This window comes from Lutra lutra, chromosome 1 (genome assembly GCF_902655055.1).
Source record: "Lutra lutra chromosome 1, mLutLut1.2, whole genome shotgun sequence".
In the NCBI taxonomy this organism is placed as follows: Eukaryota; Metazoa; Chordata; class Mammalia; order Carnivora; family Mustelidae; genus Lutra; species Lutra lutra.
Genome location: NC_062278.1, coordinates 151071666 through 151097530, shown reverse-complemented (window position 1 = coordinate 151097530; position 25865 = coordinate 151071666). Strand labels below are relative to the sequence as shown.

Genomic DNA, 25865 nt, shown 5'->3' with positions numbered 1-25865 from the left:
GAAGTTTGGGAACTAGCAGTCTGGACAGCCGAGGAGCACATCTGCTCCTGCTTCCCTGTGGAGGGCAAAGGTTACAGCCACATAGGCGTGGAAGGGGTCTTGAGGACCATCTTGTCCTTCTTCCTGCTCCCACTACTGTGACTAAAACCTCAGGGAGACAGAGCCTGTCCATTCTCCGTGGGGCACCAGGAGGCCTTCCACTTTGGGAAGTGTGGCATGAACCCTTGTGGCTCAGAGCAGCCCACTCTCACCCAAATGCCCTGGTGACCCCAGGCTGATGGGTGGGGCAGCCGTAGGGTCGGCCTTGGCCCACGGTCCCCGTGCTGCCAAATGTCAGGCCAAAAGTGTCTCAGGCCCTTCTTGGGAAATAACATCTCAGAGATGATCACTGCCTGGAGCCATACAGCAAGTCAAACATAGAGTCGGGCTTCACAGAGGCCTGGCCCAGAGCCTGAGCTGACCTGCCTAAGGGGTGGGGATGGGGGCTGACAGCAGGAGCATGGCTCCAGTGGACAAGGGGCAGGGCTCAGGACAGGGCTCAGAGGCAGGACAAAGCCACCATTTGTCTGTGAGCTGGCAGGAAGAACAAAAAGCCCATTGAAGGCCTAGGCTTGATTCTAACAACAAAGAGGGGGCCAGAGAGCTGAGGGGATATCAGTGACTTAAAGTGGGAACCCATATGACATGAAATTCTTCCCTTAGAGACTGATTCTTGTGGGGAAGAGAAGACAAGGAAGGGAGCTGGGCTGGAAGCCCTGGAAGGAGCCCTGGAAGGTTCCTTGTGTTAACTCTGTGGTAGCAGGAAGGGACGTTAGACTGCAAGCCAGAGGCCAAGACTCTGGTCCAGTAGCTTCTTGCTCTATCACCTCGGACAAGGCACTGGGTCTCCCTGACCCTCCACATCCTTATGTAAACTTGGAGGGGTCCCTGGACGTGGCCTGGCCTCGGTTTCCCCTCCTTTCAGTGGGATGGCAGTACTGGCTGAGCGATCAAGGGTGGGAGGGACCATGGGGGCCCTGAGGTCCTGGGTTCATACCTGGGTGAAGCCCCATGAGGACTGGACAGAGAAGGCCATGTGAGAGCAGATTCCACCAGCGTGTGGCCCAGGCTGGTCACGGAGCTGTGTGAAGGCAGAAGGGGCTCATCAACCCAGGAAGGCAGGCTGGGCCTCGCCTGGGAGGAGAGCAGGGGCCAGCAGGGATCCGGGGAGCCCAAGGAAGTGGCCAGTGCCGGCCCTGGCAGCAACCTGGACTGGGCAGTCCTGCGGATTTGCTGCCCTTCTTTCCAGGACTCTTGCTGGCTCAAAACAAGACAGAACCAGGAGGCATCAGAGCCTCGAGCAATCCAACACAGGTCTTTTGGGGAGTCCTAGAAACAGGTGCGTTTCAAGGCCAGCTCAGAGACAATATCACAGGCAGCTCCCACCAGAATTATTACTGCCACCAGTAATAATATCTGGGCCTAACTGGCTCCCCCACGCAGATGCAGGCTAATGGAATACGAGAGGCCCTCATATTGCAAGGACAATGCCACAGTCATCTTAAAATTGCACCCGTGGCTTCTCAGAGGAGGCAGGCTTTCTTCTAAATAATTAATATTCACTTTCCAACCCTTCTATCCCATTTTTTTTTCTTTCTTACCGAGAAGATCCAAGCCTGCCAACGTGATCGCCTGCTGAGGCCGGGGACTTGGTCTGGCCCGGGTCCTCCAGGAACTTGGTGTAGGCGGTGTTGACCTCGGTCCCACCAGACCCCTTGCCCACTCCTTTATTCTGAAGATACTGCAGGGAACAGACGTGGGGTCGATTCTCAGCGCTTTGGCTCAGAGGCCTGGAGAAGGCAGGAGGGGGGCCTTGGCTAGAGCGTGGGGCTTTGAGGGGATATGAAAGAGGCTTCTTTTCAGGAGTGGAAAGCCAGGCCTGTTTGGTGAAGGCGGTGAAGGCACTCCTTGCATGATAATGGTGTCTAATAATGACTCTCTTCAGAAAGGGAGCTACATGGCGCCAGGGGGCCACTGGGCCGGGAAGCTGTTCTACATTCAGGTCCCAAAGGGAAGTGCACAGCCTTTGATTCGGGCCAGATCAGAGACTGATGTCTTTGAGTGGACACACCTCTCCAGGGCAGCCCCACCCACACAGAGTGAATGCCAGGTGTGACTTGAGGCCAGCTGCCTTTGTCAGCTGGAGACACTTGGACTTGGCAGACAGCCGGAAGGAGAGAGGTTGGCAGGGCCTCAACAAGGGCCACAGTCTTGGGGGGAGGCTGGGCTCACCAGGCCCCCTTCTCTCCTCCTCCCACCTCCTTCTTCCGGATAGCTGGTGAGGCCGGATTGAAGAAGGAGTCCCCCGAGGACCCCCAGCAGGGGTGGACAGTTGGTGTGAGAGCCAGCCCACCCGGCATGTCCCCCAGCCCCAGCCCCAGCCCCCCTGAGATGCACCCATCAGCTGTCTGCTGGGTCACACTTGGCCCCCAGCCATGATCTCTGAGGTAAGAAGTGCTTCCCTTTTGTGTGTCCGGAGGCAGGACAGTGGTGAGGTGAAACTCCTGGAATGCTCCCGTGTGTTCCTTCAGATTTCACTTCCCAGTAGGAAGCAAGCAGGGCAAAGACGGCGAGGCAGTGCCCCCCGCTCACTGCCACACACATCCTGTCCCCAGGCCTTTGACATAACCCTGGGCTCCCCTCAGCCTCGGGGACTTCAGCATTTTCCACCCCAGCCACCGGAGTCCTAGGGGATGGACGGCTTGAGGGAGACAAACCACCAGCCCCAACAAACACCAGCCCAAGGCTGGAGCTGAGGAGCTCCAGGGCTCCCATGCTTTTGAGGGGATTGTGGAACTCTGGGAATAAAGGGCAGGGCTGCTCTGTGACATGCCTTAGGCTATACCAGTCAGCCTGGCTGTGAGGCTTCTCTGTCACTGGGAGATTTGTGTGCCTGTCAAGGTTGCCAAGTCCCCTCCCCTCTGAACACTACCACCACCTCTGGAAGGAGCTGCAGAGAACCCATGGCGCCTGACTCTTGGCAGCCTGGGCTATGCCCATAAGGCATCTGTCAAGGTCCAACCCTTCAGGAGCTCCCTCACTGGATAGCATTTGTGGGCCTCTACTGGCTGCCCAGTCCTGGGCCAAGCCAGGAGGCACTGAGGTATACGCCTCTGGGTGTGGGGGGCAGGAAAACGATCGCACAGGGTGACAACAGTTTGTCTTGGGGATGCACAGGGAGTTAGGAGAGTGCCCAAGAGGGGCACAGAGCACAGCCTGGGGGCCCTGGGGCTCCCTGGAGGAGCTCATGACTTGGTAATTCCTAAAGGCTGGGGGCCCCTGGCCAGACAGTGGCAGTGGGGGAGGAAAGGGAAGGCACGTGCTTCAGGCATGCGCACAGGCCTGGAGTGGGGAGAAAGCAGGGCTGTGTGAGGAGCTAAATGGTGGTCATGCAGCCAGAGTGTGGGAGGAAAGGGAGGGTGAAGAGGAGATGCAGGAGGGAAGGCAGCAGGAGCTCGTCATGTGGGGCCCTGCAAGCTGGGTGGAGTACCGCTTCCTTTCCACCCTCCCGCTGCCTGGAATACGAACGTGAAGCCTGGCACTGCAGCCACCATCTTGGATTGTTAAGATGAGGGCCACAGCTGGGGGGGCGGTGAGGAGATGCAGGAGGGAGCCTGGACCCCTAAGGATTGAGGCCAAGGGCGACTGGGAGCCACAGACAGGCTTTGTGCAGAGGCAGGAGACAACCAGGAAAGAGAGGAAAGGTATGTGAGAAGGGATGGGAAGCCAGATGGAAGCTGAGGGCCAGAGTGGAGCTGGGGAGGACGTGGTGTGGCCTGAGGGAAGATAAGTGGAGAGGAGAGGAAGCTGCTGAGATTTCTTTGGATGGTAGATGGACTTGCTGGGGCTTGGAGACAATGTCGGGCCCGGCTGGTGCCCAACTCACCTGCACACTGAGTTGGCCGATCTCCACCTCCAGCTGCTGCACCTTGGCCTCCCGCTCTGCCACCATGGCCCGTAGCTGGGTGATGAGGCTGCTGCTCTGCTGAACCTCACTGTTGACCCTCTGGTCCAGGTGGCGCTGCGACGCCCGGGTCTTCTCCTCCTGCAGGCTCAGGCTACCCAGAATCTCCTGGAGCTGCTTCAGCTGGTCCTGCGGGGCCAGGCAGGAGGGCAGATGACAGACAAGGTCAGCCATGACCCCTGGGCAAGGCAGGACAGGGAAGACCGCCTTCTGTCACCCACTCCTTGCTGAGGCAGGAACCTAACAGTGGGACACCACCTGTTCCTTTGAGAAGCAGGAGGACTTTCCTTGCCTGCCCTTGGGGGACTCACCAGGCAGGTGGGGACCATGCCCTTGTCCTGTCCTCAACTTCCTTCTCTGAGATGGGGTCGAGAAGGACATCGAAGGTACTCTCGGGACGACAGAAAGCACCTCAGCCAGTGGGGGAGATATTTGGGGAAGAAGAAACCCTATCCCTCTGCTGGGAGATGGCCTTGAAGGCAGTACCTGGACCCCTGGCCAGGGATCCCTCAGCACCTGACTGAGGCCCCCCATCTCCTGCAGATGCCCCCAGGACACTAGCAGGCTGGAGGCTTCACTTGACAGTCAACAGGAAGGACAGGTCAGTGACTGGGAACACGGAGGGAACTGAGGCCCAGAGAGCCCAAGGGCACAGTGCTGGTGGATGGCCTGGCTGGGGCTCGTCTGCAGCCTTCATCCTGCCGTCTGCAGTAACACGGAATGATGGCACACAGCGACCGCCAAGGACAGGCAGCTCCACAGCTTATTTAAAAACTGGGAGCTGAGGCTCAGAGAGGGGGTGCCACTGGCCTAGTGTTCCCCAGGGAGGTATCCCCAGAGGTGTACTCCTCCTGCCACCCCAGGCCCCCCAGCCAAGCCAGGCATGGCCATCCCGGGGGCCTGGGGCACAATTTGGGATTCAGAGACCCAAACCCTGGGGCAGCACAGATCCCAGAGAGAAAAGGCCAGGCTAGGGGTCAGGAGAGCAGTGGGCCTTATGGTCAGAGCAACCTGGTTTGAACTCAGTTGTACAATCTTGGACGACTTAGTCAACTAATTGGAGTCTTAGTTTCCCCAGGTGTGAAAGGGGATTAGAACAGACGACCCTAGGGGTTGTCTTGGTGACTAACCATTATGAACCACATGTACCCCAAGTACCCAGAAGGGACTGTATGCTGTCACACGGACAAGAATTTGTTCTGGACCTTCAGTTGTCCCTTCCATTCCTTGATGGAATGACCCAGTGTGTACTCCCGTCTCCTCCCCCCAAACCCACTTCTTCCCTTCTGGGGTCCACAGGTCCAGTGGCTGTGCCAGGCTCTCACACGTTACAGCCGGCACCAACACCACACAACACGATGTGTACGTGTGCTTGGGCAGCCTCAGAGCTGCTCCTGTCCCTGGTGTGTGGCTTTGGGGCTGGCACTCAGGTGAGGCCACGGGCTTCTGAAGGATGCAGGTGGCGGCCTCTGGGGTCTATGAGGGCTCACTCTGCCTGGGGCCGGGTCACGGGCTTCCGGGCGGGTTGGGGGCCCCGTGTTGGAGGCACCGGGTGCTCTCGTCAGGCCTGAGCGGCGGAGCCATACCAAGAGAGCGTCGATGAGCTCATCATCATGCCGGCCCTTCTCCACCAGGGTCCCCATCTGACTCCTGAGGGTCTTCACTTCGCTGGATAGCACCTTATTCCGGGACCTGACACCCTCCAACTTCTTCTTCAGTTCTTCAAGCTCTTTCTGGAGAGCATCCCGCTCAGCCACAAGTTTCTGTAATTAGGAAGGACAGTCCTGGGCAGTGATGCTGAAGGGATCCCAGGCTCCCTCTCACAGGTGAGGCCCAGGGACAGGAGGGGACTTCTGAAGCCTGGAGAGCAAGGCAGCAGAGCTGGGGCCCCAGCTCCTGGGCCCCACCTCTCCGGGGTGCCAGGTGGGGCCTTGCCCTGTACGTGACAGATGTCACTAATAGATGACAGCACTCCTCCGTCAGCCCAAGAACACAGGCATCAAGGCAGCTGCCCTTGCTCTGTCAGGGTCAGACATGAGAGGAGCCCCACTTGCCAACTGTGGGCTAAGTCTAGGGTTCAAACAGAAGTGCTCACCCCACCAAGAGCCAGAATGAAAGGGAGGGGCCACCCTGCTGTGTCACCTCACTTCCTCTGCGCGTGTCCAGCACGTCAGCCCAGACTGCGCCATGCTCTGGTCAGCTACTAATGGGCAACTCAAGTGCTGGGCATACCTTCAGAGTCTCCCTTCCTCCCTCCTTCCCTTCCTCCTCCTTCCCTTCCTTCTCCCTTTCCTTCCCTTCCCTTCCTTCCTTCCTTCTCAAATAAGGCCTCAGCTGAGGGGCTACTGTGTGCTTTAAACTGTTATAGGTGCTGGGAAAACAGCAGAGAACAAAACAGTGTGTCCCCAAGGATCTAACACCCTAGCTGGGGAGACAGATGTTAAACGTTTACCTGTTATCATTGCTTACCTGTTGCTCTGCTTATGGAAAACTGGGGAAGGGAATGGGGTGGGGAAGGACAATGGCATGGTCAGGGAAGTCCTCTCTGAAAGTTGACATCTGAGAAGAGACTAAAGGAGGTGACAGGATGAGCAAAGGCCCTGGGGTAGAACATGTGTGGCTAGAGCACAGTGAGAGAGGGGAGAGGTCAGGGGCAAGGTCAGACAGGGCAGAGACTAGATTAGGTAAACCATCAGGAACCAAGATTGAGACCCTGAGGAGGGTTTTGGGCAAGAGGTGATGTAATCTGCTTTGGTCTTGAGGGTTAATTATCATTGGAAAAGTGTTTTCAGATCCTTGTGGAAGTGAATTACAGAAATGAAAAATTGTAGATGATGAATCCTGAAGACCACCGATCTTTGCTGTAGGCACCCTTTTTTACCTGCTGCTCTGCTGTCTACACACTCTAGGCTCTAGCAGGCATCTGGCAGAGGAAGGACACACAGGGAATAACTTCCTTCCACCCACGTTGTGGCTTACAATTGGTTCAATGACCGCAATATATTCTGTTCTGTGTGAATATGTAACTCTTAAGCTAGGGCACCTCAAACCCAACATTTTCAAACCCAATATTTCAAATTTCCCATCTCCCTTGAGTTCCCTCCCTGTCTCCCCTACCCACCTGTTAGACTCACTGGAAGTCCTGCACAATCCTTCTGCTTCTCCCCTTTCTATCCCGTCACTGAGCCCTGTAAAGTCGACCTTCAAATGTGGCAGGTGTCTGGCCTTTGGCTATAGTCCTACTTCCTTGGTTCAGGTCCTCGGTCTTGTCTCAAATGGATTATTGCCTCTGCCTTCCATGTGTCCTCCGACCTAGGTGCCCCTGCCCCCACCTAACCATGTGACCTTTCCAACATGCACAGCCGTCATGTCCCTCCACAACTTAAAACACTTTGGTGGTTCTCCACTTCCTTCAAATAAGAGCCCAAACCTCTGGCTGGCTTACAAGGTCAAGGAGGACATGGCCGGGCCAGCCTCTCCAGGCCCACTGTTCCCTCCTGACACCTGATGATCTAGAATCCTGGGGGTGTACTACAGGTCACAATGTGTACATGGTCACAATGTTCCTAACACAGGGTCTAGTCCTGGATTGGCACTCACGAATGGAAGTCTCCTGATGGAAAAGTAAGGCCTCATTATTAGGAAGCCTACTACCTGCCAGCATCCCATCCCACTTTTTCCTCTACTTTCTTTGAGAAAGCCCTGCTCCCCACTTCTGAGAGGCTGACTCAGCTCCCAGACCTGGAGTAGGGATCTGAAGCCCGGCTGGTCAGAGCAGCCTGGACCCTCAGTGGCAGTGACCAGCTCAGGGATGGGCTCATGGCCTAAGCTAGCCAGGGGACAACTTCATTCTGGGACTGGGTTGGAACCACTGGGAAAGAGAAGCCTTTTGTTTGTGGGGGCCAGGCTGGAAGAGAGAGGCTGGGACTACTGGGCGTCCCCATGGGAGAGAGTGAAGCTGGTCCAGAAGAAATGGCAGCAAGACCACATCCCCAGATCCCTGGATCCCTCTGTGCCTGAACCTAGGCCACCTCTATACCACTCATCTACACAAGCCAATCAATTCTGTTTGTCGCACAAGCCTGGTAGAGTGGGGCTCCTGCCACTCCTGGCATAGTCAGGGAGATGCGGCACCCAGCTTTCAGCAGTCTGGAGCTCTTCTCCCCCGAGCCCCACCTAACCCTGTCCCTGGGCCATCATCACTCTGGGCCCTGACCATCTCTGCTCCTTCTACGGTGAGAATTTCAGGTCTAGCATCTCCAGAACACCCGAAGCTCAGGAAATGGGCTGATGACCCAGTCAGGCAGTTCCAGCTGGATTGACAGACAGGACACGAAGAAGAGGCACTGGGGGGACCCCCAAGCCCCAGGTATCTCCTGCCTCTAAGGAGTGGCTCAGAGCTCGTGACCACATGGGCCTCAGGGCCCTGCAGAGGTGGTCACGATCTCCTGGTCCCGTGGACCCAACTGACCTCTTCCCTGGACCTGCATTACCTCCCAGCCCTCCTGTTTTTCCCTTTCCAGGCTGCGGATCCTCAGCAGGTTTTTCTCCTGTGCTGACAGCTTCCTTGGGTCTGGATAGACAGGCAGCTCATCACGGGGTATTCCTGCAGACTGGCTCCGGGTCTGTCCCAACTGCTTCTCCAGCTCGCGAACCTGAGGGGGTAAAACTCGTCATTGCACAGGGGGTCTGCCCTCACAGACTCAGCCACTCAGGGGCTGCCCTGAGGTGCTCGACAGGAAGCCCCACTAGACAGAGGACGCTGCTATTCAAGGTGGATGCAGGATCCCCGTGTGAGGGCCACTGAAGTGGGGGCGGGAGGTCTGAGGTGGCATCTTGAGCCAAGCAGGGGAGGACAGGAGGGAGGTTTAGCTTGAGAATGAGAAAAATCACCCCCTCGCTTAGGGGTTCTGTGAGACCAAGAAGCAGATGTGACTCCAGGAATCTGGGAGGAATAGGATGGAGTACAAGGACGGACTCTCTGACCCAAGACCAGGTGCGCTCCCTGGGAGATGTGGGGTCCTGGCCACTTGCAAGAGACGCTTCAGAGGGAGGGCGGGGTTTAAAAGCTGGGAGACCAGTTCAAAGCCTCACTAGCTGTGTGACTGTGCACAGCTTACTTAACCTCTCTGAATCTCGGGCCCCCTCATCTGTGAAATGGGTTCCCCCCACATAATGTTATAAGGATTCAGTATCCTGAACTTGTCTTGAGTCTGGGAACCCCCAAGATGCTTCTTGGGATGACAAATCTTGGGGCCCACTCCAGACCAACAAGTCAGAGCTCCAGGGGAAGGATGGGGAATCTGCATTTTAAACAAGGCCTATGGGCACTTTTTAGGGCTAGGTAATTTTAAGAAACCCCAAGATGGCCTGGGTGAAGCCTTCAGCATGTCCAGCACTCACAGGCTCTCAGCAAGTGGCAGGTAGATATCACCCCACAGAACGATGGCTTTATTGCACTGGGGTAGAAGTGAATAACTCCTAGGGTTCTTCTAGTCCTGATTCCCATGGTGATACAACATAAATGATGGAATACCTTGGGTAAATCTGTGCGGGGCCCAAATTCCCTAGGATCCCCAGTAAAGGGCAGTGGCATCGTTTTGAAAGCACATATCAGCGCCCTCGTGTGGCACTGTGTGGTAATTCCATTTAAGCATTAGAGAACACAGTGTGAAACTCTCAATCGTTTATTTACACAGCTTAACAATGACAACTAACAACTAATGTGTCAGTGCTTATTATGGCCCGGCACTGTGCTGGGTACTTTACAGATGTTATTTCATTTAACCCACAACACTCTCCATTTGCAGGTGAGGAGACTGAGGTGCAGAGGGTCGAAGTGACTTGTCTAAGGTCACTGAAACTGTAGACCAGTGACTGAGGCCAGACTCAAACTGTGGTCTCTTGAACCCCAAGGCCACACATCGGTCATTCATCACAGTGTTCTGGACACCATCCCCTCTTCGTGTTGGCTTCAAGGATCCCACAGGAGGCCCCAAGGATCCAAGAGACCCAGGAACTGTGAACTTGAAGTCCCTGGGGATGAAGGCCATGTGCTTGGCTAATAGGGGAAGTTACATTCCTACTCTTGGCTTCTTGGCTTGAAGGGGAAAGAAGAAGTTAACCACATTCAACCTTTGTACAGTGTTCGCTCTGCGCCAGGCACTGTGTTGGCCATTTTATGCGCATTGACTCATTCAGTCCTCCCATCAACCCTGTGGGAGAGCCCCTATCGTTATCCATGGTATAGGGAGAAGAAAACCGAGGCCCAGAGAGGTGAAGGAACTTGCCCAAGGTCGTACAGCTGCTGAGTTGAGAGCTGGGATTTGAGTCCAAGCAGTTTGGCTCCAGAGCGCCAGCTTTTAGCCTCTAAAGATGTTCCAAAATATTTAGAACATAAGGAGGGAGACAAGGCTAAGTCTTTACTGGGTAACTCAAACTTTCAAAAGTCTACAAGCATCTGGACAAAACTGGAAAAAGCCGGCAAGTACAACAGTCACGCGAATTTACATGAACTAGGGGAAAAAATATGCCTAGAGTAAAATAAATCAAAGGTTTTGGCATGTGTTAAGCGCCAGGGACTGGCACGTGGTAAGTGTTATATAAATGCTTGTTCATCAAATAACAAATTAAAATCAGGCTGTGGGGGGAGAATATTCAACAGCCCTGCAAGTATGCTCTGCTGGGCCTGAGGGCCTTTTTAGGGTTCTGTGTCTCTCACGTGGGGTGGCGTGACCTTTCTGGGGGTATTTCAAGCCCTCTGTTCAGGGCCTTTGGCAGAAGTTCACTCACCTTGCTTTGCAGCACGAGAATCTGTTGAGCCCGGCCCCTCCAGGTCCCCGGGGAGGACAGGAGCTGCTGGACATTCACATCTTCGCCGACCTCGCTGGTCAAAACCTGAAAAGGGCGGGGCCTTTACTGAGGCCAGGGGAGAGGGCCCCCACCAGAGCCCTAAAAGTGATGCATCCTCAGAAGCAGCGCTGGGGGCGTGGGGCTCCCAGAGGGCCTGGCCCCCCATCTGCACCCCTGCCTCTTGCTTCAAAGGCCAGCTGACCATGCTCTCGGAGCAGCGGTCCCTGGGAAAGTAGCCATCCCCTTGTCCCTGCATTTCTAGGTGATGCTTCCAGCAGGCAAGGGACTGCCAACAGTGCCCAGATGGGGTCCTCTGGTCTTGACATATTCTGGGATGAGTGAACCACAAAGTTGACCAAAATCTGCTTCCTCAATTTGTTCACCTGCCACTTAGAACTGAGATCCTTCTGGATGGCTGCAGGAAGTATGCTACCACAGTGCCTTGTCCTCTGTGAAAAGCCTCTGACTAGCGGCCATGCCTGAGTGCAGTGAGGAGAACCCCTAAATGTCAACTGGGGATGTTTGATTCCAGAAAGTTTCAACATTGCGGCTGTTGGAGGGTGGGGCACAGGCCCTACTTCAAGGCTTTGAGGTGGAAACAAAACCCTCCAGTGGGTGCCCTGGGCCCCTGAAGCCTGTCACGGGAACCAATCTAGCGCCCCGAGTCTCTGGCGCTTGTTTCCACAATAGAACACTGTTTTGGAAATCTTGGCTAGTCTGGGTGGTTCCAGCAGGGAAGACAAATGCCAGAGAATTCACTATGTAAATAAAAATAAATAATGAACCAGCTGGGACTGTGTCCCAAGTCTGAGTATTTTCCTTTGAAAGGAGCCTTTAATACACAAACAACCTATTCATTTCCTAATATTACAGAGAGCAGAGGGCGGGAGGCAAGTCTGGGCAGGCTTCCAAGTCCAAGGTGGCTTATGAAGGAGAGACCCAGGATCCACTAGGGTGCACATAGCTCAAGGGAAATCTACAGAACTCTCCCTGGGTAGAGGGCACTGTCCTCCTCTGTCCGGGCTGGGGAGGGCACCACAAGGGCCCCTCAGGCAGCCAGCAACCCCACTCACCAATGGTGTGTAGGAAGGGCTGACAGAAGGAAGTTACTGGATCTGGACCCTGGCCCAGAGTATGATACTCACAGGGCCCAGCACTTGGTGCTCCTGAATGGAACCCATTGTCCTGGCCATGCTCTTCCCAATCCCAGCCCCACAAGAACACCTGAGCCCTGGCTCTGGAATACCTTCTGGGCCATCCGGAGCTCCTGCTTCACGGACTGGATCTGGTTGCGGAGGTCACTCATCTTCAGGTTTGTGGCCGCCAGCCTGTCCTGCAAGGCCTTCACCTCTGGGGTCTCTGGCTAGTTGGGCAGGACAGACGAGAGAGTGGTCACTTATTGCTGAAGTCATCACAACAATCCTGGTTCCATTCACCCAGGGCTGTGCCAGGCACCGGGCTAGGGGCTCCAGGTGATGCAAGTCATTGAATCGTCAAGAAGATCTGTGAGGTGGGTTCGGTTGTCAGTCCCTTCCAGATGTGCATGCAAAGCAGAGGCTAGAGGAGGTGGGGGGAGTCCTCTTGGCTGGGGTGGGGGTGGGGAACCTGGCTGGGACAGGTGGAGCAGGGACGTGTATCGTGGCAGCCCACTTCTAGGGACTGAGGCCTTTCCTCAGAGTCTTGCAGAACCAGGGACAAGGGTGGTGGCCACCAAGGGGGAGTCCTTGGAGGAGGCCTGCAAGCTCCACCCCTTCCAGACCCTTCTTAGGCGTGGGCTCTCTCTGCTATGCTCGGGAGACTGGAACCACAGCAAAACCATCTCCACTCAGAATAAAGAGGAGACTAGTTCCATCACAGAAGGCAACCCCCAATGACCACCCTAACTTGGGGTCTCCTTCTCCTGAAACCATCAGCTTGGGCCTTGAGCTCTCCTTCCTGGCAAGGAGCTCCCGCAGCAGAAATAGGGACCCAGTTTCGTTGCCAAATGCTCTGTTTCTGTGGCCTGAAGAACTGCAGCAACCATGAAAACTCTGCCGGCTGGAACTCTTAGCCATGTCTTTTTTTTTTTTTAATTATGTTTTATTTAAACTACTTGGATGTAAATTTTCCTCAAATGTGCCGCCCATGTCTCCGTCTTCAGTAGAAGTTTCTGAGGCTCTCAGAAGGTTGGTATTAAAGGGATTCCACAGTTAGCCCATTGGAACCCCTTCCATAAGTGATAAAAATAAGGCCCAGAAAGGGGGAGTAACTTGCCCTGGGACACACAGCCAGCTGGGGATGACATGAGTCGGGTTAGGAGGAGCCCGGTCCTTCCCCTGCCCTAGCTGATTATCTCACTTGAAGCTATTTCTGGCACCCAGGCATCAAGGGTGGGTGGAGCAGCCCATCAGGCAATGATGCCAAGACCATCTGCTCCTGCCCCGACAGACCAGGTAGGCTGAACTTCTGGGAAGCCAGGTAGGTGTTGCAGTGACTTTCTGAGCTTTCCTCACTAGGCACACGCAGAATCTTCCCAGACCCTGGTGCGGAAGGCAGATCTGCAGAGATTGGGTCTGGGAAGTTCCCTGGTCCCCAGAGGTTGTGGACAGCCCAGGTGAAAATCACCAGGAAAGGAAATGGGAACCAGACACAAAGTCCGAGAAGATTGACCTCATCTGGTTTCCTCATTTATGGAATGAATACAAGAATCCTTCTCTGTCCTGTTTCTTCACAGCACCACCACAAGGCTCAACAGCATACCCAGTGTGAACAGAGTATAAACTGGGAACTTACATAAAACACAAATGTATCTTTAAAAATAAGGTGTGTGTGTGTGTGCGTGTCCTCCCCCCCACCTCTGGCCCCTGCATCTGACTGCTGCTTGCCATTCCTGCTCCCTGCTGTTGGATGCCTGTCCCCCCGCCGCCTGCCTAACGGGCCTTTGGTACCACTAGGCCTGCTGGCCCTGACAGGCCATGGTGCAGAAGCTGTGTTTGTGAGCGTCCCATGTGATGACCGTGATCCTGCTCAAACCACAGGGAGAGCACGCATTGCGGACAGATCTAGAACACAGGCCATGACTCCCCCTCTCTGAGCCTGGTCTCGTCATCTGTAAAATAGGGTATATTAACCCCAGGGCCCAGGAGGCCTGTGAGTGTTGAGACAAGAGGCACATGAAGTGTGCTGTCTAAAACAGATTCTGTCAGAGGGCAATGCTGGGGGGCCTGGCCTGGCCTGGGGTAGCTGGCAAAGGGGCTAGCCAGTGTCCTAGGGAGGGCTGGGCCCACGTGCGTGGCAGCCTTCTCCCCTCTGCTCTGCCAAGCCCCGTCCTCCCCTCCTGGACAGCTGGGCCAACCCCACATCACTGCCATCTCAGAGCTGCCTCTGCCCAGAGTGAAATTCCACAGGCTTTGTGGGGGACCTGAGTGGGAGCCTAACCCTCCCCTCCCCTGGGCTATTTTCTGTGAGGGAGTAACTGCAACGCAGTGCGGGGGGAACAGATGATGCCAGTACTCTCGCAGCTCAGCCTCGGGGAGCCCCGCGCCCACCATGCCATGTGGGGACAGGCCATTCAGCTCCACTCTGGAATGTGCTTTGGCCCCCGCATAGACCTCTGAAGTGTGGTTCAGGCTTGGGCTACCCTGAATGAGGTAGTGAGGGTGCATGCTGCTTTGGTTCTCTCTCTGACCAGAAGGTGCCCTGGAAAACACAGGGTACAGCTGAACGGAGGCTTGCCGCCCGTTACCCCCTCTTCTGTCAGAAGCCTGCCAGGCTCCCTGCGGCCACTAAGCAAAGCTGAGAGCTCCAGCTCTAGCTGCTGGTCGGTCAAGGCCGCCCTCCGTGGGTGACCCCACCCTAGCCTTGTGTGGCTTACATTCCCCTTTCCCCTTGTGGGCCCAGGGCTGCAGCAAAACACTGTCCAGCCAACACCCAGCTAGCAAACAGAATAGGGATACTTAGTGCTCCCTGGCCTCTCAGCCTTGGCCTGTATGGCTCCTGTTGGAGGGAACCTGCCCCACCATCCCCCTTCTGCAGCAAGGCCCACCCCAGGACCCCCTCCTCCAGCCCACCTCCTGGCAGTCTCACAGGGAGGGTGTGCTCCCTCTGTGAACTCTGAGGCCCTGAGGCTCTTTCGGAGGCCCTGTCCCTGCTTCCCTTCGGTGTGGCTACTCATCTCCCCTCCTGGGCTCCCCTGTGGACAGAGGCCCTGTCTTGGATTCCCTGTGTCACAGGGCTCAGAAAAACCTATCACGCCCAAAAAGTGACTGAACGAGCATCCTCCCATCAATGGCGGCCTCATCAGGGACATGGCAACTCAATGTTTTGGATAAACTGGGAGCTGCTTAGCAATGTCCCCTGGAACCAGGAAAAACTCTACAGAACAGCCCCTGCCAAGGGCAGAGCCCCTCTATCACCTCCCCAGACATGAGACAGAGTTACCCAAGACTAGCCTTCACCCCCCTAGATTCCCCACCATGGGAACTCTGGGGGCCTATCACTATAGACTGAAGGCTGAATTCTCCCCAAGAGAGGCAAGCGGTGGCTTGACCCTGAGTTGTAGGCAAAGGGAGGTGGAGCTGGAAAAGGAGCACTAAACACGGAGTCCTAAGGTTTGGCTCCTTGTATCCCCAAGAACACCACTGGGAGGCCTCCTGGGTTGTTCTAAAGACTCTGAGGTTCCTTATTATCTGGCATGGGCTCCACGCCCCTCCCTGGAGCCCATAGAGTCACACTGCCTTCCTTTCATGGAGCCGCAATTCCCATTGCCTGGGTTCCAGGCCCTACTCACTGGCCGAGTAGAACGGAATCTGGGGAACAAGCCACCATTCCCAACAGTCACCCCAACTTTGTAGATTTAGAGCTCCAAAAAGGGAAGACTTCTCACAATATGAAATGTCCCCTCACCCCCAACAGGACTCAATTGGGCAGTAATGCACTCCCTGTCCTGGGGTAAGTAAGCGGCTGGATGTCTTCCCAGTGAGGATGCTACAAAGGATACTGCTGGGCTGAGAGTGGGAGGCCATTTGGACCAGGCCTTCCCTGCTGGTCTTGAAATTCTAGGTTTCGAGGGTCCTCGGGCCCTTCCTGTTCTCCCTCTCTGGGGACTGAATCTGTTAGTCCTTCACTAACCTCCACTGCGGACATTCTTGTCCTCAGGCCACAGACTTGGTTACTGTTCCCTGATGGCCATGCTGAGGATGCTTTTCACTGGTGGGCACTGGCTCAGTGGGGTGGACCCCGGACGGAGGCGCCTACACTCCCACAGAGGACAGGAAGCCCAGGCCCATGGCTGCCTCACAGACTCCCCAGCACAGAAGAGAATTCATACCAAGGCTCTGTCTCCCATCTGAGCTCTCGACGCCTTGGCTTCCGCGTTGGTGGCCGCTGTGGCTGGTAGTTTGGCCAGGGCCACCTGCAGCTGCAAAGCAAACCTTGCACTTAATATTGGATTCTGTTTGGCAACTGTGAGGCCTGAGTGCAGTGCTCCATGTCACCGCCAGGTGTGTGGTTACTGGATCTCACTGGTTCACCTTTCAGCTCACTTTAGGACCATTCACGGAAGAACTCGCCCCTACAAACAGCTCTGCAATGGGAGAGGGTTTAATGGATCATCTGGCCCACTCCCCAGTCACACACTAGGATTCACTAACAGCTTCACACTTAATACTGCAGCCGTGGTCCATATCCTGGAGCTCCGTCCACAATCTGGGAGGCACAATGTAAAGGGATAATGGACTTCATGTGGCAGACAGGAAGACAGGGTCAGAGATGCTAAGAAACTGCCCCACTGGCTCAGGGCCTGGAGCCGAGCCCAGAGCTTCATACAGCCCTTTTAAAGCTTTCCCAGTTGTTCACCCAAAGACCAGACCACATCTGACAAGGCCGGGGGTGACCTGCCCTCCCACCTCTCTAACTTCATCTTCCTCTACTCTTGGCCACCTGGGTTTCCTCTCAGACCTTCATCCCCACTCAGGGCCTTGGCGCCTGCTGAGCCCTCTGCATGGGGGCTGGAGGGGGCATCCCACACCTTTGCCGGTGTGGCCCCTTCCCACCCTCCAGGGACCCACTGTGTGCATCCCCTCCTCTAAGGGGCCCTTGGTGCTGGGTCTGCCTCTGAGGAGGGCAAGGCCCATGCCTATTCTGCTCCTGGCACAGAGCTTGAGGTGGTTCTCAGACCATTTGTTACAGAATAACGAAGTTCTAATTCAGTGGCAGCATTTAACAACTGAGGGGGACTGTGGAGGGTCACAGAATTGGGGTCACAATGAGGCACCACTGTGTGCTGTGTGACTCAAGAAAGCCCCCTAATATAGCCATATTATTATTAAGTTAATTAATATTAATATAAACCACATAAGAGAGCTACATAGGTTTTCTGTAGCACGTGGATTCCATCCCAGCTCCAAAGGTACCATGAACTGCTTGGGCTGTGTCCTTGCAAGAGGGGGGTCTGTGACTAGCAGTGGGAGGAGAGGGGGCAGCAGAAAGAGGAAGATGGCAAAAGTGAGACGAGCTGCTGGAGTGCTTCCGGGTCTAGCTTCACACTAGCAAGGATCCCTGTTAATTTAGGTACAAATGTTTACCTAGTGCTTGCTACCTGCCAGGCACAGGTTGAAACGTTTTACACTGTTACATCTCCTAATGGTCAGAAAAACCTTACAGTTAGTACTGTTAGTACTGTATGTGTCAGATGGAGGAAACTGAGGCACGGTGCGTTTATAACCTACTGGAAGTCACAAAGCAGGTTAGTGATGAAACTGAATTTCACACCCAGGTGGTCAGGCTCCAGATCCGAGTCCTAACCACCCTGATGGCTGCCTCCCTGTGCCCTGTGTCCCCCCTTGCTTCTAGACACACTCCCCCCCGCCCCAGGACATGACAAAGACTGAGGAACTCTTGTAAACACTGACCCACCAGCCCTTCAGAAGGACCCAAAGCATCTACATGTGGCTCCCTCTCTGGAGGAGTAGACCAGGGCCCTGGGAGTCCCCTCTGGGGGCAGGAAAATGACCAAGGCCCCTCACTTCCCGCTCCAGCTCCCGGACACGACTGCCCAGCTGCCTGACTCTGGTTTTTGCGCTCTCCGACTCTGCTGCCAGCACCCGGTTCTTTTTGGACAGCTCCACAACCTTGGTGGCAATCGCATCCCCGGCCACACCGGCTGTCCCTACAATAAAGTAAAACAGAGAGGTCAGTGAAACACACAGGCCTACACATCAAACTCATGGCACACTACCAGTGGCCCCGGGGTTTTAAAAGCTAGAACACTCATGGAAGGGCAGAGCCTCAGGCAAGTGACCACGTACCTGGGAACCCTGAAACCCAACTCCAATGAGTAGAAATGCAGCTGCTCCGAAAAGTATACATTTTACTTCTATGGGATGTAAGTTTATTGCCCCAATTCTTCATGTCCTCCTCAATGACAGGGTTACATATCCACACCCTAGGCTCTATGACTCTGCCGTGCCCTCTAGCCAATAGGGTGTACCCCCTCGACCCTTCTATGCCTGCCTGACTCTGGCTCAGCCAATGACTTGTTTGGCCAATGGGTTGTTAGCAGATAAGGCACAGGTAGAGGCTTGAACAGGACTTGGGCAGTTAATTCCCCCTCTTTTTGCTTGTACTGTCCACAAGTACACAGCCAGACCAGCTGACTGGTCCCAGGAAGAGGAAGAGACACGTGGAACAAAGCTGAACCGCCCTAGCCAGGCCTGGCCTAGATCTGCTGAGCCCCAATTAACCCCAGATGTTTGAGCTTAATCCATGCTTCTTGCTGAATGCTGCTGACATTACATGCTGGTTTCCTGCACACAGTTTTGTGGTGACACCTTACCAGTACAAACGCACGCATCCATTTGTAAATATTTTTTGGGTTTCATCAAGTATTGGGCACTCTCTGTACTAGGGATTTAATGGTGAATAAAAAAGACTTATGGAGTTTACATTCTAGCTGGGACGAAAGATAATAAAAAACAAATAAATATATATTCCAATGTCCAGGAGGACCATGGGCTATGAAATAAAGGGAAGCTGGGCAAGAGGGTGAGAGGGATCGGTGACACTATTTTAGTTGGAGTTTAGTTTAGTCCAGGAGGAAAGGCATGTCCGAGGAGATCCGTGTGCACAGAGACCTGGATGAATAATGAAGTGAGGGTCAAGCCATAAAGAAGAGTGTTCTCAACTAGGAAAAGTATTCTAAGTAGAGGACACAGCGAGTGCAAAGGTCCAGAGGCAGGAATATGTTTGGAGTATCTGAGGACCATCAGGCAGTGCAGAGTAGCTGGAACACAGTGGGCAAGGGCAGGAGGCTGGGGAAGAGGTAGCTGGAAGGATGGGAATGTGGGAAGTTGAAAGATGTGGTGCTGTGCCGATGGCAGGCAACGAGACTTTGCCCACCTTGGCTACTGACTGACTGGACAGCCTGAGAGCCCCCAGCCCAGCTGTGCAATGGCAGGTCTGGTCAGATGGTCTGCAAGTTCTCTGAACGCTTCTGCCACTCTAGCAATGGGTAACTGGCAGGGGCACCTTTCTAGGCCTGCTTTTTAATATGACTGTCACAAGCCTCAGAACAGCCTGAGAGTGACAACTGGTGGAAGGTAAACAAGCATGCTGGATGGCTTTCAAGGCGACTCAGCCCAGGCTTGCTGCTGATGGCCTGGGCCCGGCACCGAGTAGGGCAACTAGGAGTGGCTGCCCTTGGCCATCTTCCATCTGCTGAAGAGGGCAGGGACGCTTCAAGAGAAAGGGCTCAGAACATGGGGATGGCAGCCAGACCTAGAAGTACACATGGCCCAGCAGCGAGTTTTCTGGGTTATGTTTTCCTTCCAGGACTCAAAAATCCCGGAACTAGAGGTCATGAAGAGGTCCAAGAGAGGCCCTCTCTAGTCTTTTTTTTTTTTTTTTTTAAGATTTTTACTTATTTCAGAGAGAAAGAAAGAGAGTGTACAAGCTGGGGAGACAGGCAGAGGGAGAGGGAGAAGCAGACTCCCTGCTGAACAGGAAGCCGGATGGGGAACTTGATCCCAGGACCCTGAGATCAGGACCCGGGCCAAAGGCAGATGCTAAACTGACTGAGCCACCCAGGTGTTCCTACTAGGCCCTTTCTAGTCTAAAGGGCAGGAAGGGGGACTCAGAGAAAATAAGAAAAAAAAAATTTTTTTTTCGGCTTTCCTAAACCCCACTCTTGAAGCTTCAACCACATGGTAAGGGGGCAGCAATGAATGGACAAGCACAAAAATGCTAAATATATGGGTAAATATAATAGGCTATTTGTGTCTCCTTAGGCTTTTTATGTGTAATGGTTGAGAGCAAATATTATAACACTGTTTGTTGGGATTTTCAATATATAGAGATACAATATGTATAAAGCTGCATTCTACAGGGGAGGGCAAAGGGACCGATAGGGTGGTCGTTTCTTCATTCTGCTTGAGGCGGCAAAATACTAATTCTAAGTAGACTATGAAAAGGTACATATCTTGTGCTCACCTGAGCAATCACTAAAAACTCATACAAAGAAATAGAGTTTTTAAAAAAACAGAATTAAAGCAATCACCAAAGATCCAGCTAAAAGAAAACCAGTCTGTCAGCTGTCAGCAGCCCATTCCTTGTGGCCTGGTCTAAAAACATGCGCCAGGCCCATCAGACTTTTCTGTTCCAGACTTGACGTTGGAAATCAGAAATGGGAACTGCACAGCAAGGACTGGATTCAAGCGGTCTTGAGGAAGTGTTAGGGCTGGGAATCAGAGGAGGCCATGAGCAAGCAGGCAGAGACGACAAAGAGAGAGCATGGGACAGGTTGGGCAAGAGGGAGGGACCCCCAGATCCCCAGTCTCCCAGGGTGAGGAAGCATCTTGTGCTTCCCCCTACAGCTTATGGGCTTCTCTAGAGCCCTGTCCAAGGGCAAGTTGCCCCTTCACATCTGAGCTCGAGCCAGGCTGGGTGTGTTTCTATGTCTCACAACTCCATCTCCTCAGTGTGGTTTTTGTTTTAGACAGAAGAGGCCCAAAGAATGGAGGGAGACGCATTGGGCTACCCAGGGTCTTTAGGATACCAAATTCCCTTTGCTTTTTCATTCAGTACTGGTGCTTTGTATGCACCCACACTTAAAGAGACTGGCTCTTGAAGGCAGGGAGGGACTCCCTGGCAGATGGCAGCAGAGGCCCGTTGTTATCTGTGATTGGTTACACCAACTTTCTGGTTTAGTCAGCTACCTGGGAATTGCTCAATGGGTATAGATGGAATAGAGGACAGTCAGGGCCAAAGTCCCCACCAGATCTGCAGGGCCAAGGTCTAGCTTATAACCACAGAGCCAATGTCCAGCCCACACCCACAGAGCTAAGGTCAACTCCAGGACCACAGGCCAACGTCCCTACCAACAGAGCCAAAGTCCAGCCCCACGTGAAGGCAAGCCCCACTCTAGACCCTCCAGGGTCCTAGGAAATCCCCTCAGAACAGCTACCTTCCCTGTCCCATCCACTTTTCTGTGGCAGCACATGCTGTGGGGAAAATGCCTACTTCCACTGGGGTTTTTTCACATCCAAATACAATGTCTGAGCCAAACACAATGCTTTGGTGATTGTTTAAGTCTCCACCAATTCCAGGGGCACCTGGGTGGCTCAGAATGGATCCCACTAGCCCACTGACATGCAGCAAGAACCTATGGAGAGCACCTATTGTGAGTCCTAGATGGGCCATCAGCACTGCCCGGAAAGCCTGCTGACTGTCCCCGCTGTTCTCGCACTCCCATTTCCTGGCACACTGGCCTCCCCGGCCTGCTCTCTTCCTCCACTCGATGCTTCACTTCCCGCCCTCATCTGGACAAGCCTGACCGAAGCTGGCCCTTGGCACTCTCTCTTGAGCACCTGCCCTCTGCAACCTGCTGTTTGCCCTGTTCAGGGGTGCTCCACGGTGGCGGCGGCTGAGCCCGCTACGGGTACTTCTCGGTCAGGGCGGGGGTGGGGTGGGGTGGGGATTTTCACAGCCACGCTGCGGCTACCTGTGAAGGCAAATCTGTCCTCTTCTATTTTCTTTTTGAGATGTTTGATTTCAAAGTCCCTTTCCTTCAGCAGCTTGTACAATCGCCCATTTTCATCCACCGTCTCCCTGAGCTGCTCTCGAAGGTGTGCAACCTCATCTTCAAGCATCCTACAAGGGAAAGAATTACAGAGAGCAATGGGCGGGAGTCAGGCTTCTGCCGCGCAGGTGTGCTGTACCCGGCCAGACACTAGGTGGCGGTAAGAACGGGCATGTACGACGGGGGCCTGCGTGGCTCAGTGGAGTTGAACCTCTGCCTTCTGCTCAGGGTTCTGGGATTGAGCCCTGCATCGGGCTCTCTGCTCAGCTGGGAGCCTGCTTCTCCCTCTCTCTCTGCCCCTGCTTGTGTTCCCTCTCTCGCTGTGTCTCTCTGTCACATAAATAAATAAAATCTTTTAATAAAGTAAAATAAAATAAAATAAAATAAAATAAAATAAAACAAAATAAAATAAAGTAGGCTCCACATCCAGCATGGAGCCCAACGCAGGGCTTGAACTCATGACCTCATGACCCTTAAAACAAGACCTGAGCTGAAATCAAAAGTTGGATGTTTAACTGACTGTGCTGCCCAGAGGCCCCTGGTATTATCATTAGTGTTGTTATTCTACCAATGGCACAAGTCTCCACCAATTCCAGCTTCTCCCGATTTGGGGAAAGATCATTGGGAAGTAGGCCTGGAGTTAACTTAGAGCTAATAGCCATAGGAACTTTTTCAATTAATGAACAACCTGTATGTTTTTCCCAATTAGCATTTTTTAGCATAATATTTTGAAAATTGAGAAATCATAAAAAGTAGAATCTCAAAACGGAGAAGAGAGATGCTGGGCCAAACCAGAAACAAAGAGACAACTCAACAATTATTATGGTTTCTTTTTCTTCTTTTCTTTCTTTCTTTCTTTTTTCTTTTTTCTTTTTTTTTTTTTTTTACTTGCAGAGAATCTTGTATCAACATAGCCTTCTGTTTCTAATAGCAAGAATAAATCAATATGCATCTGTGATATTGCTGAATTTAGAGCAAAATGAGAAGATTCTGAACTCCTTTCAACCTTTTCACTGCAAAGAACCAAGGAATGAATCAAGAGCTTTTTTATGCAGGTATGTTTATGGATTGTTATGTGTCAGAAGAGGGAAATTGGCATAGGAGAATGATCCCAGATGAGAGTTTGGAGCAATGATCTTTTATGAACCATGACAGTTAGCCAATCAGCTCCTCAGAAACCCAAACACGATTTTCATGAAAGAGAGACTGAATAAGAAAATTCAAGTGAATAAACTACACCCTGATGAGCTTCCAGTTTTCCATTTGACTTAAAATGATTTTTAAATACAATTCATACAAACTTATATCCACAGGGGCACAGATCTATCAGACATTTGTGGCTCAACTTAGAAACATACATCTAATCAACCTGATCAGTCCAGTGGTCTGTGATCAGTTCACCCCCTCTCTCCCTCTCCCTCCAGTGCTCCTGGGAGAGTTCAAACTTGCATTTACCTCTGCTCAAAGCTGTTTTTCGAGTTTTGCTCCCCAGCTTGGAGAAGGCTGAGGCCATCGGAGATCTCAAAGGACTCTTTTTGGTCATCAACTTTGATTTCGAGGCTCAATTCCTTTTCCTTCTGTTTCTCCATCTGCTTCTGTAACCTCTTGTGCTGCATCTCCTGCATGGCCTTGAACTGGAGGCGTAAGGTGTCCTGTGTGCCTTCGTCTGCTGCCATCTAGCCCTAGGAGTAGGAAAAGCAGCAAACCCCACCAAGTACACATTTCATGAGAGTACTCAGCACACAGTTCTATCTACAGTCTCCAAGTCCGGAGGACCCTGCTCAGCCTTGTGTGTGTCCATATAGAAGCTCAGAAGACCCACCCTCACCTCAAATCCCCTGAAAGCCAAAGCTGAACTGAGCATCCTCCCCAGCCCTGAATACGCCACCAGACCAGGAATGGTGGTCAGACTATGCCCCAGTCCTCAAACTCAACACTGTTCTCCTTCCTGTCTCTGAAAACGGTGGCTCTCAGCTCTGGCTGGATTTTCAGCTCTCCTAGGAGCCCCTAAAATATAGCAAAGCTTGGGACAACATTCTTGGACCAGTTAAATCCCAGTTTCTAGGAGTGAGGTCCAGACATCATTACTTTTTAAATTTTAAGTATAATTTACGCATGGTAAAGTGCATAAATCTGAGTATACGTTCAATGAGTCTTAACCTAAGTATACATCCTTATGGTGGCCACCCAGATCAGGGTATCAGGTACTTCCTGTCCCCCAGCAGGCTATCTTGTGCCCTCTCCAGGCAGGAGTGCCCCCTCCCCCAGGTACCCACTATTCTGACCTCTGCCATTAAAGATGGGTTTTCTTTTCAATCAGCTCTACTGAAGTATAATTCATTGATACTAAAATATTCCATTTTAGGTGTGCAATTGAGTCTTGACAAATACATATACTTGTGTCGCTGCATATGTGTCATTGGCTCATCCCTATTTATGGTTGCGTAGTACCCCACTGTGTAGGTATATCACAGTTCGTTCACACACTCACCTGTTATTGGTCACCGAACTGTTTCCATTGTCAGCTAATATGAATAAAGCTGCTATGAAGATTCATATATAAGAAAGTCTTTGTGTGAACATACGTTTTTTATTTCCTTTGGGTAAATACATTGAAGTAGAAATGTCAGATTATATGGTAAAGTTATGTTAGCTTTATAAGAAACTGCTCAATTGTTTGCTAGAGTGACTATAACATTTTTCATTCCCACCAGCAGTGTATGAGAGTTCCCATTGCTCCACAGCCTTGTCAGCATTTAGTATGGTCAGTCTCAATTTTAGTCTTTCTAGTAGGTATGTAGTAATATCTCAGTGTGCCTTCAATTTACATTTCCATGATGTCAAATTATATTGAGCATCTTCTCATGGGCTTACTGGCCATTTGCATATCTTCTTTTGGGATGTGTCTGTATATATATAAATTTTTTTTTGGCCCAGTTTTAAATAGCATGGTCTATTTATTATTGAGTGGTCAGAGTTCCTTATACATTCTGGGTAGTTTTGTCACTTTTGAACTTCAGATAAACAGAATAATAGAGCACTGACACTAGAATTTTTAAATGGTCCACACCTGATTTTAAAGTGTAGACAATTGTTAAGCACCCCTACCTTAAGCCAAACCTAAGCCACACCATTTACCCACCATACAATTACTCATAAATCTTACGGGTTCTCCATAAATATATTCACATCTGCCCCCATATTTCTAGCTCCACTGATACCACTCTCACTGTCATGCTCATGGCCACCTCAGGGCCTTTGCACTTGCGATTCTCTCTCCCTGGAATGTTCTCCCACCCCCCACACCCTCAGCCAACAACTACTTGACTCACTTCTCTCAAATGTTACCTTATCAGAGAGGCCTCTGTACTCTACTCTTGTAGAAATCTTTCTCTCACTTCCCATGCTCCTTACCCTTTGGTATCTTCCTCCACAGCACTTAGCTTCCCTTGACATGCTGTATGTTTGTTGGTTGTTGGGCTGTTTGCCAGCCCAACAATGGTAGGCACTGTGTGATGTTCACTGTTGGGCCCTCAGTGCCTAGAATGGGGCTTGGTGTGTAGCAGGTATGAAGTGAGTATTTGGTGAACTAATGATGGATGGTTCTGTTCCCAGGACTGCTCAGGGGGTCCCTCCTGCCCTGGCTGTCCTCTCCCTCTTCCCACCTCACTTAGAGTCTAGCCTGCATTGGCCAAGGGACTGCTTTCTTTATTTTTTTTTTAAGATTTTATTTATTTATTTGATAGAGAGAGATCACAAGTAGGCAGAGAGGCAGGCAGAGAGAGAGGAAGGGAAGCAGGCTCCCCGCTGAGCAGAGAACCCGACGCGGGGCTCCATCCCAGGACCCCAGGATTATGATCTGAGCCGAAGGCAGAGGCATTAACTCATTGAGCCACCCAGGCACCCTGGGACTTCTTTCTTTAAAGCACAGCTCTGAGCCTGACATACCCAGCACCA

At 52.6% G+C, this 25865-nt stretch overlaps 1 protein-coding gene across 3 annotated transcripts in view; it reads right to left on the bottom strand.

Annotated features, from left to right (window-relative positions):
- CCDC13 (coiled-coil domain containing 13) overlaps window positions 1–25865 on the bottom strand; it is a 53113-nt gene that overhangs the window by 16442 nt on the left and 10806 nt on the right. For all 3 annotated transcript variants that reach the window (XM_047739265.1, XM_047739278.1, XM_047739275.1), the window contains exons 2-12: window positions 23364–23590; window positions 21831–21979; window positions 17860–18002; window positions 16164–16253; window positions 12102–12218; window positions 10796–10900; window positions 8497–8658; window positions 5590–5766; window positions 3926–4132; window positions 1641–1780; window positions 1037–1120 (exon numbers count right to left, since the gene is read on the bottom strand). In XM_047739265.1, the coding sequence (XP_047595221.1) occupies window positions 1037–1120; window positions 1641–1780; window positions 3926–4132; window positions 5590–5766; window positions 8497–8658; window positions 10796–10900; window positions 12102–12218; window positions 16164–16253; window positions 17860–18002; window positions 21831–21979; window positions 23364–23584 (1595 nt within the window). In that variant the 5' untranslated portion in view covers window positions 23585–23590. The remainder of the gene's footprint in view (window positions 1–1036; window positions 1121–1640; window positions 1781–3925; window positions 4133–5589; window positions 5767–8496; window positions 8659–10795; window positions 10901–12101; window positions 12219–16163; window positions 16254–17859; window positions 18003–21830; window positions 21980–23363; window positions 23591–25865) is intronic.